Source organism: Calidris pugnax, unplaced genomic scaffold (assembly GCF_001431845.1).
Source record: "Calidris pugnax isolate Ruff unplaced genomic scaffold, ASM143184v1 scaffold42, whole genome shotgun sequence".
In the NCBI taxonomy this organism is placed as follows: Eukaryota; Metazoa; Chordata; class Aves; order Charadriiformes; family Scolopacidae; genus Calidris; species Calidris pugnax.
Window position 1 is genome coordinate 3438281 of NW_015090920.1, and position 18771 is coordinate 3457051.

General features: G+C 40.7%; 1 protein-coding gene across 1 annotated transcript in view; it reads left to right on the forward strand.

The window, feature by feature from the left end:
• The window catches only part of NR3C2 (nuclear receptor subfamily 3 group C member 2), a 248423-nt gene that overhangs the window by 122495 nt on the left and 107157 nt on the right, over positions 1–18771 (forward strand). The window contains exon 2 of the mRNA XM_014950015.1: positions 16231–16370. Within this exon, the coding sequence (XP_014805501.1) occupies positions 16231–16370 (140 nt within the window). The remainder of the gene's footprint in view (positions 1–16230; positions 16371–18771) is intronic.

Below are 18771 nucleotides of genomic sequence, written 5' to 3' on the forward strand. Positions count from 1 at the left end.
CTAAATGTGAGGAGGAACTTCCTTACTGTGAGAGTGGTAGAGCACTGGAACAGGCCCAGAGAGGTGGTGGAGTCTCCTTCTCTGGAGACATTCAACAGCCACCTGGACAAGATCCTGTGCAACCCGCTCTAGGTAGACCCACTCTGGTGGGGGGGTTGGACTGGATGATCTCCAGAGGTCCCTTCCAACCTGATATGATTCTATTTTTGAAAATGCTGTTTTCGCTGATGATTAAATTGGTTTTGAATAAGCTAAATCAAATATTCAGTCCTGTCACAAAGTGAGACTGCCCACTCCTTTCCCCCAAAGAGACCTGGAGGGTCCAAGGGAGAAGGTGGCACTACTGTGCCGACGAGGTGGACGCTGGAGACCTGTGGACCACGATAGGAAGAGGTGGCAGCCTGGAGGGATGAGGAGAGTCAGAAAGGTTTGTTTGGGCTCTCAGGGTGCATTTGGACACTCTTGGTGGGACGGAGGGCAGGCTCTTCTTTGGGGGGGATTACTTGTTTTAATTAAGTAGGTGACACTTTTTAAATACGCTAGGAGGTGGGAAGGTCCAGAGCTCTAAAGAGATGAGAGCTTTTTGAGCACTTTTTCCTACATAACTATGCTAGGAGGTGGAAAGGTTCAAAGCTCTAAAGCTTTTTGAGCACTTTTTCCTACATAACTATTCAGGGTGCATTTGGACACGCTTGGTGGGATGGAGGGCAGGTTCTTCTTTGGGGAGGACTGCTTGCTTTAATTAAGTAGGTGACACTTTTTAAATACGCTAGGAGGTGGGAAGGTCCAGAGCTCTAAAGAGATGAGAGCTTTTTGAGCACTTTTTCCTACATAACTATTGGTTATGGTGGCAAGTCCAGCAGAACCCGAGACAGAGCCTTAAGGAAATTAAGTTTTATGTAACCGAGCTGTCTGTGTGTTCCCACCTAATAAGTTTTGAATGTCAGCCAACTTCAACTAAATCTGACAGTGGGTAGCTATTACCTCTTTCAATTTTAGCTGTTATCTCTTACCAGTTCCATTAAAATAAGTGACAGGACGAGCGAGAGGCACCCAATTAGTGCCCCCACTGGAGGGAAGGTGATAGTTTGCATTTTTCTCCTGCTAGAGGTTGCAAGCAAGAAGGAGAAAGCCTTAGGAAAACTAAGTTTCATTATTTCTGCTCCCGAATAACAACTTAATAATTTAAAAAACAAAACAACCAAAAAACAACAGTGGAACCACTTTCATATACTTTGGAGCTCAGCACTTGCTTTGTTTTGTGTGTGTGTTAATTGGGAATGTGGAAAGCAGATAGGGAAGTAAGAAGAACTTGTAGGTATCTTAATGCTTTGTGAGTGGGAGCTGCCTGGAGTGGCCTGAAGGGCTGTAAGTGGGGATAGGCAGGGGCTACCTGGATCCTCTGGCTGTATAATAAGCTATGCTGTGATTGCTGCAAGGTTTGAAACCCTGGGTCCTCAAAACTTACTCTTTACTGAGTTGTCTTCTTTCTTCCCGAAGTGCTTACGCTGCATATTGCACACCTGTTTATAGCAGAAATAATTTCGGCAGCTACAGCGGGGGTTGGGGGAGCAGATTGTTTTAGAATAGGCAGAAACTGCTTCGTGGAGCAAAGCAGGTGTGTCATCGGGTTCTTTCTGCTTGGTTTTAATTGCTGGTGTCAGTGAGGGATATTGTGGCTTAACGATGATTGTAAATATCTTGGTCCTTGCTATAGAAAATTCAAAGTCCGTGCCTCAGCCAGGCTGCAGAAATGAGATCTTTGGGTGATGGCTTAGCGGGTAATAGTGTTTGCTCACTCTGCTGTACGCCTTGATTACGATGTAAATTGTGTAAATTTATGCACAAGCACGTAATTGTGGACACTCAACTGTCAGTTTGCCTCTTCTGTAACGTGTTTTTGTGCATAAAGTGTTAAACATCCTTTTCTGGAAACGTGAGAGACAGTGGTATTTTTAATTATTGTACCAGCTCTTATTCCCAGTGAAGTTAAATGGAAGCTGCCTTCCCAAATCAAGGCCTGCTATATATTGCAAGGGAGTTTTGACAGTATCCAGCAGAGGATTTAGGAGAGGAGCTGGGGTTGGGTTAGTTGCAGAACGTAACTCCCTGGGTCTGTGTTTTCCTTTAATAATCCCATTTTCTTTTAGTCTTTGCTGCGTGGCTTTCAGCTATTCAGCCAGAGAAGAGCGGTAGGTACAGTACTGTGTATCATTAGTATGTGAGCAGTAGAGTGAGTTTCAGCTGAATAAAAATGAATTCTTTGACTTGCAATTGTGAACGTTTCTAGTTTGCCTTGACAATCCTGTCAAGACAAATTTGAACTTTGTCAGCAATTGTGATTGCTTGTGGGAGAATTACCAAAAGCCTTTGCTCTAGGTATCAGTCAGTGATTGCAGCCCTCATCTGCTATTTGACCAAAATTTTCCATGGCACTCAGCAGGCTATTACTTGTCACTCTGACATATAATGGAGGGGTATTTTAATTGATTTAAAAGTTAAAATCTATAGTTATTTAATATGATATAACTCTATTACGTGTCAGTGGTTACACTTGCTGTGAAATTAGGGAAAGGGGGGTTGAAAGACTTCGGGGTTTGGAATATTTTTAAAATACACATGCAATTGATTTTACCTTCTACTTGTACAGGCTATTGGTAGAATTTTTATTTAGTTAATGAGAGCAGAGATTTCCTATTATGTAATTATTGTTGCTTTTAAAAGTGATTCTTCAGTGTTAACTGTGCATCTAGTTTCTAAAATCTTCTAAGATTCAACAGTACTTCTCCTCAAAAGTCTTCACTTCTGTAGCAAGCTCCGAACAACTGCATTTTTGGATCTGATGCTGTTTTGTTTTATGACCGAAGCCATTCCTCTGTCATGACCTCCTGGTGTCTAAAATAGATATAATTCTACCCAAACCCAAGGGATGTGTAAAATCAAAAATTGTGACTCTAAAGCTGTAGAGCGTGAGGGCAATTGGTGCAGTTGCACATACACAGGTCACATAGATGCTGGGACTGTGGGGTCACAGGCTCTAGCAATACTGTCTGCCTTAATTGCTCTTGTGGCTGCAAGTATGCAGTGTCTTTCCAACTGGTGATGGTGATGATCAGTTCAAAACATCTTTTTCTATGTGTCCGTTTTGAAACAAGCTCTTTGGCAAGAGAGAAAATAGAGGGAAAGGCTCTTCAAAGATGACTGGTTCATGATCTTTTTTCTCTCTCTTTCTTTCTCCACCCCCAAGTTGTTCTGTTTACCTGGCTTTCTAAGTTAGGAAGAAGGATGGAAAGAATACCTGGGTTCCTTCTATAACAGTAGGATGAGTTTTAGGACTATGGAATACTCATTAATGTATCTCTCTTTTGGTCCCTACTGCCTGACCCTTCACGTAAGCTATGGGCAAAGGGAAGACAGAAGGACTTGAAGTGTGCAAATAGATGTGGCAATCAACAATATCACCACCAACACGAGTGACTGTACTTTACCTTGGGGTAAATATAAAACTAAGCATCTCTGCAGATTGTCACTTTGTGTAGCAGAGGTGGGACAAGTGGGAAGCGATGTCCCTGTCTGAACCGGAGCTGCTACTTGCTGTGTCCCCTGGTAATCACAATTTTTACAAGCAGGTATGAAGCCTGAAAAGGCTGTTTCACAATTCACAGGTTGGACCGGGATCAGAATACTTCTAAAACTTTGATTTTTGTATCGGTGTATTTTCTGAAAAGGTACCACAGAACCCTTAATCAGCAGCTGGTCATTTTAGACCAAGGTGATACACAGGTCCACCAAATATGTCTCCTAAATGTAAGGCAGGAGAAGGGTTGCATACCTACTTGTTTGCACTGAAGAGAAAATGGGAGTGTTTTTCTTATTTCACTCTGGTTGGTGAATACTCTATGAAAACGTGAGAGAATCCTCTATGGAAGGCTGGCCTATGGGGAACAGTTCAACAGAGAAACTTCATAGTGGGCTGGTGAAGAAACATAATATATGGGTTATATTTGAAAACCAGGTTACACATGGGATTGCACACCTAGAACTTAAAGCTAATATGTGATGGGTTTGGGTTTCATTTTGTGTTTCCAAGGCATCAGCTCTTCATTCCCGGCCTTAGAGTGGCACCTTTACATTAGGTACATTGTTTGAAGAAATGATGGCTAGAGGACTTGCAGAGGTGTTGGAGCAAATCCGATTGCAAACTGTTGGTGAGCATCCTCAGAGTCATTGAGACTGGGAGGTGAGCCCTAGGCTAGATGGTGTTTGCAGATGGGCACAGGCAAAGCCCACTGGAGATGTAGTTGGCCAAGCAAAGAAGCCACAGTGAGAAGAATGAGGGATTGTAGAATGAGGGTCAGCTTCATCACTCATAGGCCACATCAAGGTCTGCCTGAATACCTGTTCCTATCCCATTTCTCCTTCTTTGCTTTTTCTCCTTCTCCCAGAAGCTCACAGGTGTGAGCCCAACATCTTTTTTCCCTGTATTGTCTACTCAATGCAGGCATATTCTGCTCGCTGTAACCCTTGGACGTTCCTCAGACATCACAGCTGTCTTTTTATTGCATTGTCAAAAGGTAGCAAAAGCACGTGAACACGATGAGGGGAACAGTAGAAGAAACAGAAGTGGAAATTATCTTGGCTTTTCTACCTTCTAGTTTTAGGAAGGTGTTTTACTGAGGCAGTGGGACCAGGAAGGTGGAAAAGACAAATTTGCAAACTGCTCCAACATCTGTGTAGTTCTCCAACCTAGAGCTGCAAGAGTCTTCTTATTTCTTATATCGAGTAATAATTGTATGCATTAAAACACCATGAACAGATTGAATTTCTTAAAATGGAATAATGTTAGTTAAAATGAAGCCTTCATTATTTAAAATAGTGTTTTTAGAAGTCACAGAAGAGATTTCAAAATAATGTGACTATTTGCCTTTTAAAATATCTGTTAATCAGAGATGGTGGTAAAAGTTGGAGCTCGGCTTTTACTGTGTCATCTGAAACAAGTGCCAAGCTGGAATCTTCCAGTTAAACATAAATCACAGTACCTAACATCATTAAGGATTATTGCCTTTTGATGAGTAAGGTCAACTTGAGTGGATTATTTATTTTTCCAACCTTCCTTTTACAAATGGACGCGGAGCTCACAGCACGTTGCGGGGTCTGTTCATGTCAGGAATTTCTCTGGTAGGCTTATGAGCTTGGGTTCTTCTGCTCAGTTCCGCGTTGGTAACTCATACTAAATAATATTGTGAGCTGTCTGTTGCCTTTTGTTTTTCCCTACCCCTTGTTTACGAAGTTGAGATTACTGTGCAGACTTTCCTACTGCTAGTTCCTGTTCCTATGTGGAATTATAATATATACGTGTGCTGGTAGCGTGATGCCAACGTGCTTTCAACATCCACCCTAATTTTGTCTTGTTGGATGTGGGAGAGCACAAGGGAGTTGAAAGGGCAAACTCCCCCTCCATCCACCCATTAGATTCTTCTGGCTCAAGCAATAATTACACGTGTTGCCTTTCAAAGCCTGTGGGATTGCTCTTATGAGTGAAGGTCTGCCATACTGGGGCTTTTATTTGACAAGTTGGAAAATAGCCTTTGTTCCCATGGTAACCTTTTCTTTTTTTTTTTTTGTGCTTTGGTGCATTTTTTTTCCCTATGGTTTCATGGTTACTCCGGAGGTTTTTCTGTTGAGGTATTTTAATCCCCAATAGACTGGGGATGGCAGTTCAGTTTAGTTTTTGCTTTTATGAAATATTTTATTTTAATATGATTACAGAACTCTTGTAAACTTTAGATTGTATGGTTAGAGCATTAATGGTGTGATGGCTTTCTCTGTAAGAATATCGTGCACTCAGAAGATAAAGCAAATAGTTTGTAATAGGCAAGTACATACGATTGGACCAAGCTGCTTCTGGTATAAACTAATATTTTTGATACAGGTATTCCTTTAGGATGTAGGGGGCCAAACCCTTGCCAGATGTACCAGGTAGACTTTTGTCTCAGCAACAGAATGACGTTTCTCAAGGTTGAAAATGGTCAATGCTCTGGTCATCAATGTCATTGCTGGAATAAGGGTTTCATAAAATAAAGATTTCAAGTAAAGGCAGGTATTTTTAGGAACTGCTTGTTCAGGCTCTAAAGGAAGAATCTGAAAAAAAAAAAGTAAGATTTATGTGAAAAGAGATGGGTTTTTAAAGAGATGTTCTTATTGCTGCTAGCATCTCCCTGCATTTCACTTCTACGTATATTTTTCTTCCCTGTTTGTTCAATTTTTCCTTGTCTTAGAAATCCTCAATAGCAGAGCAAAATAGTCAGGTGGTCTTGTCTTGCTTGCAGTTCCTCATGGTAATGATTTCCCACTGGTGCCCTCGTCAGCAGGTAAACCAGTTTTAAAATATTGCTGACCAAGGAGGCAGCAGAGCCTCACCAAGTAAACACTGCTGTGCTCTCTTATGCGAGTGATCAGGATACATAATTAGTTTACACATTTTTCAGGGGTGGAAGATGAGATGGTGCTATGAAAAAGTGGATTTTTTTCAAAGTTAGATCTCTTTCCTTTTGGCCATGGCAGGTGAGCAGGTGCAGGAGAAGAAAGAGTTAAACCAACTGCCACCCCCTCACACCCGTCCAATAGACTTTCAATAATTAACTAGATCATTTTTCAGATAAACTGTTCCTGCCTTATCTTGCCGTACGATATATGGCAATTTAGAATCGGCAGCACAAATACCAACACTGCATGCATTTAAACTGCACTAATTCCATAAGTGAACGAAATATGAAAAGTTCAGAGCAAATGCGCCGTTGGGGCTCACTGTTGGTCTCTGGTTTCCAAAGCTGAAGGTTTACTCCTGGTAGGAAATTGCCATCTAGGTTAGCTGTTCCATTTCAATAGATTATCATATTTATGTACTAAATAAAAAAAAAATTGAGAACAAGCAAATTCTATTTCCCTGGGGCAGTTTGATCTTGGTACGTTGTGGCAGTAGTTAGAGGAAAAAAGTGCATTGCAGAAGAATATCGGGAGGATGTTAAACTTCTCCAATCTCTGGATTAGTGGGTAAAAAGTAGATTTATTTCCCTAGGAGATAAGCACTCCTCTGTTTCAGTCCACCAGAATGCACTTATGTTTACCCTCCAGTTTATATTTTTCTGTGTTTGCCAGATTATTTTGAGGTAAAGATTTGGATAGCCAACTCTAGTCGCTACCAAAAGATTCCGGTAGAGAAGGTCAAGGAAAAGTCAAGGCTTGCAGTTGGGTTGAGGAAAATGCTGGGTCCTGTCAGCATCCACCGAGGTAAATGGAAGCTGAAGGAGCTTAGTACGCTTGCTTCATTTTGTAAAATCAACATATGCCTTAAGGTTAAACTAAATCCAGGAACCTGTTCGGTGGTGACTACAGCACAGGAGAACCCATCAGCTTCTATTTGCAGAATAAACACTACAATTTAAATGCTTTTTTTAAAATCCTGAGTGAATCTTTTAAGGTTTGGGGGTTGTGTGGGGGTGTGGGAGAAAATGTAGAGCCTTTTCAGTTATCAGTGTGTGTCAAAGTTGGCTTGTTTCCATAATTAAGATCCAGGTACAAGTGGGATATATCACCCTTAGGCATTGCTAAATAAAGTAGTAACTTAATGTGAAAGTTGGAGTTGCTGAGGAAAGAAACCATGTGATTTCTCAGTTTGCTTACCCTTAACTAAATGCACTTTCCTCTCTGATTTCTGCATGTTTCATTGTACCAAGCGTTTCTTAAAGAGGGGAAAAGTACAAATACTGGATTAATTTTGTAATCTACACATTTATATTACAGTTGCAGGACTTGAAGTTCAAACAATTGAAAGTTTTCTGTCTTGGAATACAATATTTTTGTGCTTTAAAAAAAATAATAATAATTGAGAGTAACCACTAAGTTAAATGTAATATCACAGCTACTGAATTTGTCTGTTTTTTTTTTAAATTCCTTAAAAATATATCGTCAAAGGTGTAGGCGGAAAAATAAGTTTATTTTGGTGAGATACTGCTCCATTTTTTTTTAATTATAGCAAGTAACACTCAATTTCGTGAGTTCTTCATCATTAGCTGAAACAAAGCCAACAAAAGTGAATAAATGGTAATACAAGTAAGAACTTCAGGATCCTGAATTGTGGGACATTTCAGAAATAATTGATTTATAGCACAAGAAAACACTATTTTCTAGGTTGTTTTTCTTCCTTAATTGAATTTCCTGAATATTTCACGTTGAAAATGTTTTTTCAGTGGATGTTATTGTTATCTTTGTTATTCTAGTAAACAGAAGACATGAAAAAAAAAATTAATTATTCCCCTAACCACTTTTATTACTTATGGACTGTTACAATAATCCAGATGTCAGAGTTAAGGGTGCAGATATTACACCTGCTTCAGATATTATGCTTGGTGTCTGTCATCCATAATGTCCACTGAAGTACACAGCTTCCCTAAAATATTTAGATTTTGTTCAAGATTTCCAAGTCTTAAAGTTTTTGTTTGTTTTTAAGGGTTAGTCTTTAAAAAAAAAAAAAAAAAAAAGTATTCTGAGTCTTAAAGTTTTTGTTTGTTTGTTTTTAAGGGTTAGTCTTAAAAAAAATAATATAATTAGACTTTTTCAAAGGCTGCAGGTATAAGGGTTGGTATATATTGGAAATAGGACTCAATGTTTTATCTGAGGAAGCACAACCGTTTCTGTGATAGAATCATGGAATCATATGGGGTTGGACGAGGAAGTACAACCGTTTCTGTGATAGAATCATATGGGGTTGGAAGGGACGTCTGGAGATTATCAAGTCCAACCCCCCCCACCAGAGTGGGTCTACAGTCTACCTAGATCAGGTTGCACAGGATGTTGTCCAGGCAGTTTTTGAATGTCTCCAGAGAAGGAGAACAGGTAGTTTTTGAATGTCTCCAGAGCAGGAGACTCCACGAGAGATGCTCCAGGCCCCTCATCATCTTTGTGGCCCTCTGCTGTCTCCTCTCCAGCAGTTCCCTGTCCTTCTGGAACTGGGGAGCCCAGAACTGGTCCCAGTGCTCCAGATGGGGCCTCCCCAGGGCAGAGCAGAGGGGCAGGATGACCTCCCTCCACCTGCTGGCCACGCTCTTCTTGATGCACCACAGGATGCATGGGTGATCATCCCAGTGATGTCTGTCTTCATCTCTGTAGGAGCAGGATGATACCCCAAGAACCTCAGCCAGCAGAATTAGCAGCTAGGTTATTCAGAGATTTTTATGCCTCTCTGCCAAGGGTCGGAGGGCAAATGTGGCTCCATCTACATGGAGGAGTGTTGCTGCTGAGGCTCGGAGGTGGCATGGTTTCAGTGGTGCTCCCTCAGCCAACCTTTCATGAGGTGTGATGTGGCTGCCTTCTCCTCCAAAAATCGGATCCTTTCATCCCTGCACCTTTTGCTTCTCCATGCTTTCTTGGTCTGCTGACAAGAAGATTGGTTTATACAGCCTGACATTTAAGAAATAACCATTTTCCAGTCTGCTGATCTGCAAGTAGTTATATGAGAGAGTCAGGGTGCCCTCCTGCAGTGAAACTTTTTTAGAAACTGATACTGGTCAAGCCTTAGTATTGACAATTAAAATGAGCAGCATGGAGCAACATCTGGGAGATGGTACACACTGCCGGTGGAGGTTGTGACCAACATCATTGTGTAGTGGTCAAATAATCTATTGGACAGCCAGTGAAGCGTCTTCTAAATAATTAGTAGGTTAACCTGGGCAGTGAAATTGTTTTTATGTGAACACGCACAAAAATAATGGAGTTAATGTGAAGAGGAGATGGTTATGCCATCTATGGTGATGGCTGAGTGAATGATGAGTTAAAGAAAAGAAGATACAAGGAGAGCTGCTAGAGAAGTGACGAGTCAAAGGAAGCACTTGGGGATGTGAGATTAGCTGTGGAAACCAGGAAGAATTCGGGGGCTATATGGAGGAGGAAAAAGTATATTTGCAGGGTAGCATAAACTTGGTAATCAATCTCTTGATTTTAGTGCCGAGTTGTGAGGAGCTGCATTGTCACTGAGTGTGGGAGCTTTTTGTCTCCCTTGGGCAGCATCATCTGGCCTGCTGCATGGAGGTCAGTGAGGACCAAGCATGTGGGTGTGCTCCTGCAGTGACATGACTGGCTCGGTGGCACCAGGGGCTCTTTGGTGGCTTCTTGGTCGGCTCTTGGCCACCTCCTGACCATCTGAGCTTGCTTGGGTGGGAAGGCTGGGCCAGACCAAGGTCTGGTCTCCATGCTCAGCCAGTCCGATGACATTATGGTTGTGAAGGACCACAGGAAGGTGAGTTTCAGTATCTGTGTGTGCAAAGTTGACTCTCATGTTTTCATGTGCCAGTAGAGGATCCCATCCCCAGTAGAGGATGAGTCTTGATGGAGGTTGCCCTTCAGAAACGAGATGAGAGGGTAGAAGGAAGATGCTGGCAGTCTCTGCATCTTGAATCTCCTGATCATTCTTCCTCTTAAAGGTTTTTTGTTTTTTTTCTTTTCTTGAAAATAGGATGCTGATCTCAACTTCTTTTTACCTTTGTTTTTGCATAACTTTATTAATTGAGGTGTTCCCAGCTTTCTTCTGTTTGTTTTACTGCTAGAAAATTTCTGTATGAAGAAGAGAAGTCAATGATGTGGAATTAGATCTCATAATAATAAAAGCACTTGGAACAAATGAGTTTGGGATTCATAATTGTGGCTTCTGTTTCTTTGGAGTGCTTCATTTTATCATCAGAGAGGCATCGTTTGTTTAAACTGTGCTCCTGTATGACATCTGGTTTGAAAAGCATAATAACCTATATAATCAGCTTTTAAAATGCTGGATTATCTGTAGGTTTATTGACTCTCCTTTACAAAATCTGTTATTTCTAATTAATTCTCCATATAACTATTACTGAAGCCAACTTGCAGAGACACAAATGAGCTTGATGGCAATGGCTAGTCAAGGTCAGCATTTAACTGCCAGCATTTGTACTGTCGAGGATAATAAATCAGGCTTATTCCTAATCACATACCCTACAACGTGACGGATGTTAGTGGAGCCATCTAAGCAACCATTTTACAAATCATTTAGAAGATACATTTGGCATTGTTAAACTGCTCCACGCTGCCCTTGGCTGTAAAAGCCTTGCGATAAAATACGTATGCGCTGTTAGATCTCATGTATTTGAATCCTGCCGAGTGTGTGTGTATGGAGGGCTGTGTATGTTTGCTTTTTTTATTTTTTTTTTCCCCTTTGTATTGGAAATAATGAAAGAGGCATGAAAGTAATAACAGCTAATCAACCTATGGAAACCACTGGTTTCTGAAAGCGGTGATGAGTGGCCAGCTCTGTGGCACTATTTCATGTGTTTTCACTTAGAAGTTTGTATTGAGAGTAGGTTGCTGCCCACAAGAAATTTTCTGAGTCAACAATAGTCCATTGTGTAAAAGTTTAAAAAAAAAACCAAAACAACAAACTGTGAATTTTGGAGCAATAATTGTTAGGCTCTAATTTGGATTTGGGCAAAAACATAAACACAGCGTTTTCACTTGGTCTAAAGTTTAAGACTTGATCCTGCTGTGGCCCGCAGGTGTCAGATTTAGTGTGTCATTCAAATAAATATTTGGCAGTAGGCTAATTGCTGTCCAGGAAGTCAACTGTAAGGTCTCCGATCTTTTTTTTTCATGGTATCTGTTCTTATTTGGACCAACTCTGATTTTTTCAAAAGAGAGAATGATGTATTACGTAAATAATCTGGATTATTGTAACCAAACTTCTCATCTGGAGCAAAAAAAAATAAAATAAAATCAAACTAAGCTCAAAAAAAAAAAGAACTAAAATGAAATGAATGTATATAACTGTTAAAATCAACTGACTTTAACACTTAGTTTTCACCTATTAAGTTTTACCTGCCTGTAACTTTTCCCCCGTACCAGTTTGCATTAGGATTACTTAATAGAAATTTATGGGATGTTTCTGTGGAAAATTAATGAGAAGGGAAATATTTAACTTGGAGCATGCATGAAAAACACTTTCAGAGTGTTTTGGGTTTGATTTTTTTTCTTAGCGTGACGTTTCTCCCTATACATACTACAGGATTTAGAGCTATACTGATTAATTAAATGCTTGGTTTAACAAAAGTAATGAATAAATAGTGTGTTTCTGTGTCATAAACGTTGGATGTCTGGCCTTGAAATGAGGTAGTTTGCTCACCGGTCGGATCTTGATGCGGATCTTGTTCACCATGGTCAAGTCTGAATGTAAGAGAGATTCAGGAGGAAAAGGTATAACCATCCACACATGCCTTGTTGAGAAAGAAGAGCTTCTATGGAGACAATGACTTAATCTGAGGTTTAGCAATATGATTTTAGCATATTTTTTTGGACTTGGCCTTTTATTGTTTGCAGGTATGCACAAACACCACTTTGCTTTTGTATGAGGTAATATTAATAGCCTTTTGAATTGGCAAATACTTTAGTGTAGCATGGGTGAAAGAGAACATATGAGATTTTAAAAACAAGCCAGACATTGTTCATTAGAAGACAGTCATAGCTAGAGCTGGCACAAGTTGGAGGAGGTTTAAGTACCAACAGCTAATATAAATGTTTCTTTGCAATAGAGTATTTGAAAATTGCTCTATGTTGAATACTCCTATTAGGAATGAAAATACTTCATTTGTGTTTTAACCTATTCCACTTTTAAACTGACTGAAAGGATGTATGGGAGTTAATTGAATTTTATTCCAGAATGTTAAGTTTCCACCTGTGATGCTGTTGAAGCTGAGTTGTTGAATACATGCTTTATATTCAAGCTGTACCTTCACCTTTCAGCTATATTCAACCCCTTTTTTTAGAGAAGCACTGCGTAAAATATGCTATAGATGACGTCTTAGGTAGGCATTTAATAATAGTCATGCATCAACTGTTGTCTCAATGTGCTTTTACAGGCTTTTTTACCCAATAATTCTGTGCAAGTGAAATTTTATAGGGTAGCTTGCATCTAAAAAAAAGGCTTCCCCACCTTCTGCAAATCCTACATGACAATTTATTTTCAACTAAAATTAATACATACTTATATATATACAGTATGTATATATAGAGAGTGCATGTGTATATGTGTGTGTGTATATATATAAGTAAAAAAACCACGCATACTGCTGTGATACCCTGGAAACCTCAATTTCTCCACAGGAAGTGCTCTCTGACAGAACTACCTTTTTTAGATATTAAAAAAAAAAAAAATAATGCACTGACCTTTTTCAGGTTAGAAAGACTGGGAAAATTTTTGCTGGTCTTACGAAGAAATGGGAGCATGCAGCATCAAAATTACAAATGCCCTGAGACATTTTGGTGGTGTGTCAGAGTTGAAATGTTTTCCCTTCTCAGACAAAATATCACCGTTTGCAATGAAAAAGAGGGGAAAAAAAAAGAGAAAAATACCAAGGAGTTAGTTTTCCAAGTTATTCACATTTACTCGAGGAAGCAGACACCTTTGGAAAATTTTGTTTAATGAGAAGTTTAATGTTTTTTGTGCAGTGTGAAACGTGTGAGGGGGATAAAGTCCTGTTCATTGACGAAACAAATCCAACTGCAGAGCTGGATGCTGGAGCAATCTTGGCAAATCCTGGAGGAGATACCTTTCCTTCGGGATGGATCAATGCAGCGTGCATCAGTGTGCCTGGGACTTGAGCACACAGAACTTAATTTAAACATAGATTTGATGAGGCTTTCCTTTGTCTCTCTAGCAGATGAGCTAATGCCATCACCTAGCAATTATCAACTAGTGTGATGTTATGTAATGAAAGTATAAATAGCACGAGGGCTAAAACTAGTAAATCTAACAGACTAGCGAGCAGACAAGAGCAGGAGTACTATTTGGAACATTTTGATTAGCATCTGAACGCTGTCATTTAAAAAGACATTTAGACTTGATGTTACACTAAGGCTGCAGGCCAGGAGGGTTGTGGTCCTTGATCTGGAGTGACGTTTGTGCTGTGCCCCTGGGTAAATCACTTGGCCTCTGTGTACCTCTTTAAAGGAAGATAGAAAGTTGGAAAAAGGCAAAGGCTGCATACTTAAGATTTCTTAAGCAAGCTGGTTATCTTATGTTTGAATTAAGTCTACCTGTGAACTTCATTGCCCAATGAATGACTGACAAAGAGCCTGTGACCTGCAATTTGAACTGTAGGATTATTTTACCACCTGTGTAAAGCCTTTTTTAGGGTTGTTTTAGTGGTTGTTTGGCAGCCTTCAGAGAGATAATGTGTGAAGAAATACAAGAGGTCACGTTTACCTGGAGAAAAGAGGCTGTGTGGAACGAAAGACTCTCCCTGGCCCTGCTGAGGCGTGGGAGGGATCCAAAGCTTTCATCTCCTTTAGGATCTGGCACGTTTTTCCGAGCGTGCCGATTGCATTAAGGTGGCATTTCCAGTTCCCGGGGGAAGAAGGGAGGGAGGAATCATAGAATCGTCTAGGCTGGAAGGGACCTTTAAAATCATCTAGTCCAACCATCAACCTAACTTGGATAAAAACCCAAAAGAAAACCATACAAAAAAACCCACCCCACATCACTAAACCATGTCTCTAAGCACTATGTCAACCCGTCTTTTGAGCACCTCTAGGGATGGTGCCTCAACCCCTTCCCTGGGCAGCCCATTCCAAGGCTTAATAACCCTTTCCGTGTAAAAATTTTTCCTAATATCGAGTCTGAACCTCCCCTGGGGCAACTGGAGGCCATTTCCTCTTGTCCTATCGCTTGTTCCTTGGGAGAAGAGACCAATCCCCACCTCTCTACCCCCTCCTTTCAGGGAGTTGGAGAGAGCGAGGTGGTCTCCCCTCAGCCTCCTTTTCTCCAGGCTGAACACCCCCAGCTCCCTCAGCCTCTGCTCATAAGACTTGTTCTCCAGACCCCTCACCAGCTCCGTTGCCCTTCTCTGGACCCGCTCCAGCCCCTCGATGTCTTTTTTTTGTGGTGAGGGGCCCAAAACTGGACACAGCATTCAAGGTGAGGCCTCACCAGTCCTACTCCCCACACTGCTCCTGACACAGGCCAGGATGCTGGTGGCCTTCTTGGCCACCTGAGCACACTGCTGGTTCATATTCAGCCGACAGGCCACCAACACCCCCAGGTCCTTTTCCACCAGGCAGCTCCATCCACTCTGCCCCCAGCCTGGAGCGCTGCAGGGGGTTGGTGTGACCCAAGGGCAGGACCCGGCACTTGGCCTTGTTGAACCTCATCCCGTTGGCCTCGGCCCATCCATCCAGCCTCTCCAGATCCCTCTGCAAAGCCTCTCTACCCTCCAGCAGGTCGACACTCCCACCCAACTTGGTGTCATCTGCAAACTCACTGAGGGTGCACTTGATCCCCTCGTCCAGATCATTGATAAAGATGTTAAAGAGAACCAGCCCAAATACCTGGCCCTGGGGGACACCGCTTGTGACCGGCAGGAGACTCACTGCATCATAATATGTGGCTTGCTTTTGAAGAGCATTGTATTTTAGAGTTGCCAGTGGAAAATACTTCCAAAAAATACCTTCAGAGAGTCATGGTTCAAAAAAATACCAACAGAAATGCCCCATCTTTTAAGAATGCAATTGATGGTCGAAGCTGGGTTTGCAAGATGCATCCATTTGCAAAACTTCAGTGTGGTTTCTGAACCTCCAGTGCTGCTTTTCTGGCACCTACAGTCATAGGGAAGAGTCTTCTGCCCTTGCAGAATGTTAAAAGGCTTCAAAACTACTTCAAAAGCAAGCTGCTAAATCATGGAAATATTAGATATAAGCTTCAGGAGCACTGCTGTGGTAAGCAGGAATGTGGACAGGAGAGCGCATCCCACTTCATAAAGTGGTCTTAGTGGTTTTATTACAGGTATTCCTTAGCTGTGAGGGCTTGAAACAAACAAACAAAGAAAATTTATAGCTATCAGGTTGCTGCCTGGGTGGTTTGTTCGTTTGTTGTTTATTTTCAGTTTTAATCATCTGCTACTAATAAATTCCACTGCCCTTGTGGTAGCTTCTTACATTAACATTGATATATTATGGGTGGTTTAAAACAGACAATAAAAATATTGCACTTACTAATTAAAGCAATTCATGTATTCAGCCAGGCGCTGCCAGAAAGAGTTGTGGTTTCCTAATTGTTAGGTGCCTTGAGCAATATACCTTCTATAAATTCTTAATTGAACTTTGCCTTATGGCCAGTGTGATTGGAAATATTCATAGCTGTTTTGTTTTGTTTTTTTACTCCAGCTCTTCATTGAGAAGTGTATCAACTGGATCTTCAAGACCTTCCAAAGTATGTTTGGTGTGTGGAGATGAGGCATCTGGATGTCATTATGGGGTGGTTACCTGTGGCAGCTGTAAAGTTTTCTTCAAGAGGGCAGTAGAAGGTAAGAAAATACAAAATGAAAAATATCAACAAAAAAAGAAAAGACAAAACATGTGCGGGTTTGGGGTTTTTTAATAGAAGTATGTATACACACATGCACATACATGTTTTCTTATCTGTTTTCTGCCGTTGATAAAATTCTGTGTTGTTAATCTGAAAAGAAAAAAAAAGTTGAATGAACTCCAAGTACGTGTGGTATAATTTACGTAGAATATGCCAGGATGTTTGCAGTGTACACCTTCCAAAGGACGTATTGTTTTGCTTCGTGCCACTGCTGAATCAGGCTGCTTCTCCACCCCCCCAAGTAAATTTTTGTAATTTTTGATGGATACAGGTACAATTAATGTAAACATACTCCTGCTCCTCCTGTACTGGAGGATGAATGCGGTTGTCTCATTATGCTTTGGCAACCTTATATGACAGTACAATTCACTCGGGTCATTTATCTCCCTGTGGGTATCTCCAGGGCTTTTGACTCAGTAGTCCATCTGCTTCATCTTCTACCAAAAGAGAAATGGCTTTGCTGTACTGTGGTAGATTGATGAGGAAGCATGAATTGAGAGTGGTGCTTTTCTTAGAGATTGTGTCCTTCGTTAAGGATTGGGGCTTTCAATAAGGACTATATTCTGATAGCTGTATCGTCACAGGAGTGTTTTGCTGAAATCTCCCTATTTTGGGTTAATTATGGTATAGCTAGTCTTTCCTGGGCACCTCAATAGAAAGAAGTTAGGATCACTGAGAGTGCAACAGGACCTCTGTTAGGTGTTGCCTTTCTGTGACTTGGGTTCTTAGGGTAAAAGAAAATGTTTGGCCTTTACAGGCTTTGTAAGCAATTTCTTCAAGTGATAAAAATTAAGTTTTCAATACCTGATAAAGAGTAAGAGTTCATGGCTTGCACAGGATATAAATACTGTATAGGTTTCTTGAAGTCCTTGCTGATGAATAGATGTTCTTACAACCACTGATGAAGCAGGCGATATCTACTTACTTATTTATTTTCATGAGGAAAAACCTAGAAGGAAGAAAATAGGCTCTTAATATGGTGTCCAGCTTGTGCACTGAGCGAGGCAGTGATTAATTTCTTCTGTGATCATTAAATCTGCTGCTGATGGCAATAAGGATTTAGCTCTCTGTTAAATAGACCTGGAGGGCTTGTGCGTCATTGAGGTCAAGACCTCATATAATATCTCTTTATCAATCTATTTATCTGTCTATCATCAGAAGTGCCAATCTAATTGAAATGAACTTCCCAAAGTTATAAGGACATGGAAAAGGTTTCCCTTTTCTGACAGTATTTTCTCTTACAGTTGTGCAATAGCTGACCTTGCTGCCTTCATTCCCTGTACTTCTTCCTTGAGGTTTTAGTTGCTTAACAAACGTGAAGTGGAAAATCTTACTCATTTTCACCAAGTGATTTCTTCCCTGTGCTTCCCTACCACGTCACGGTTAGGTCTTCACACATCCATGTCTAAACTGGCCTCTGAATCATGAGGATATCTTTTGTTGTGGTGATGATGGTAGGTCTTGCAGATACTGTGAAGGAACAGCAACAACATAATATTTGTTTTGGCTCCAAACATTCTGAAACTACCAATGTGAATAAAAATTTGTACAGTTTTTGTAGAGTCGTCAAAAGTTTTTCAGTTGGGGCACATGACCAGTACAACACCCTGTCCTGAGGTTTCCTAATTTAAATTAAATATTTGTAGCAATTAGTCTGTATCTTTTGTTCATGAGGATTTTTTTAAAACTACGGTAGTTAAGTGCATGGTATTAATAAAAAATAAATCAAAGCGGAAGAACTATCTGAAATATAGATCCTGGGCATACCTGTCTCAGCTCTGAGCTAAAGCTGTGTTCTTAAGTGTTTGCATTCTTGTCTTTATTACAAAGAAAACAGTAAAACTCCCTCTGTGAACATAGAACAACTTTCTGGGGAATTTAGAAGTACAGTGGCTAATTTATTTGAGTAAAAATGAATTGTTCTCTCTTTGGAAGATTGTAGTAAAAGAATAGAAGAAATTCCTCAAGTTTCATTCACCATATCCCTGAAGTCACTTCTATAGACTTTTTAAAGATCTATGAATATTTTTCCAGTTATATTTTACACACTGTATATACGCACACACATACTTCTTACTGGATGCACTAAACATCCTTCAGTAGAAAGTGGCACAAGAAATTATATTCTGTCAAAAATGGCCCCCTCTTCCAATTGTTTCTACATACGGAAGCTGTAGCTGGTGCCATTTTCACAGAACCACAACATGGCTGAGGTTGGAAGGAACTTCTGGAGGTCATCTGGTCCAGCATCCTCTGCTCATGCAGGGCTGCTTAGAGCCAGTTGCCCAGGACCATGTCCAAATGGATTTTCAATATCTCAAAGGATGGAGACTCCAAAT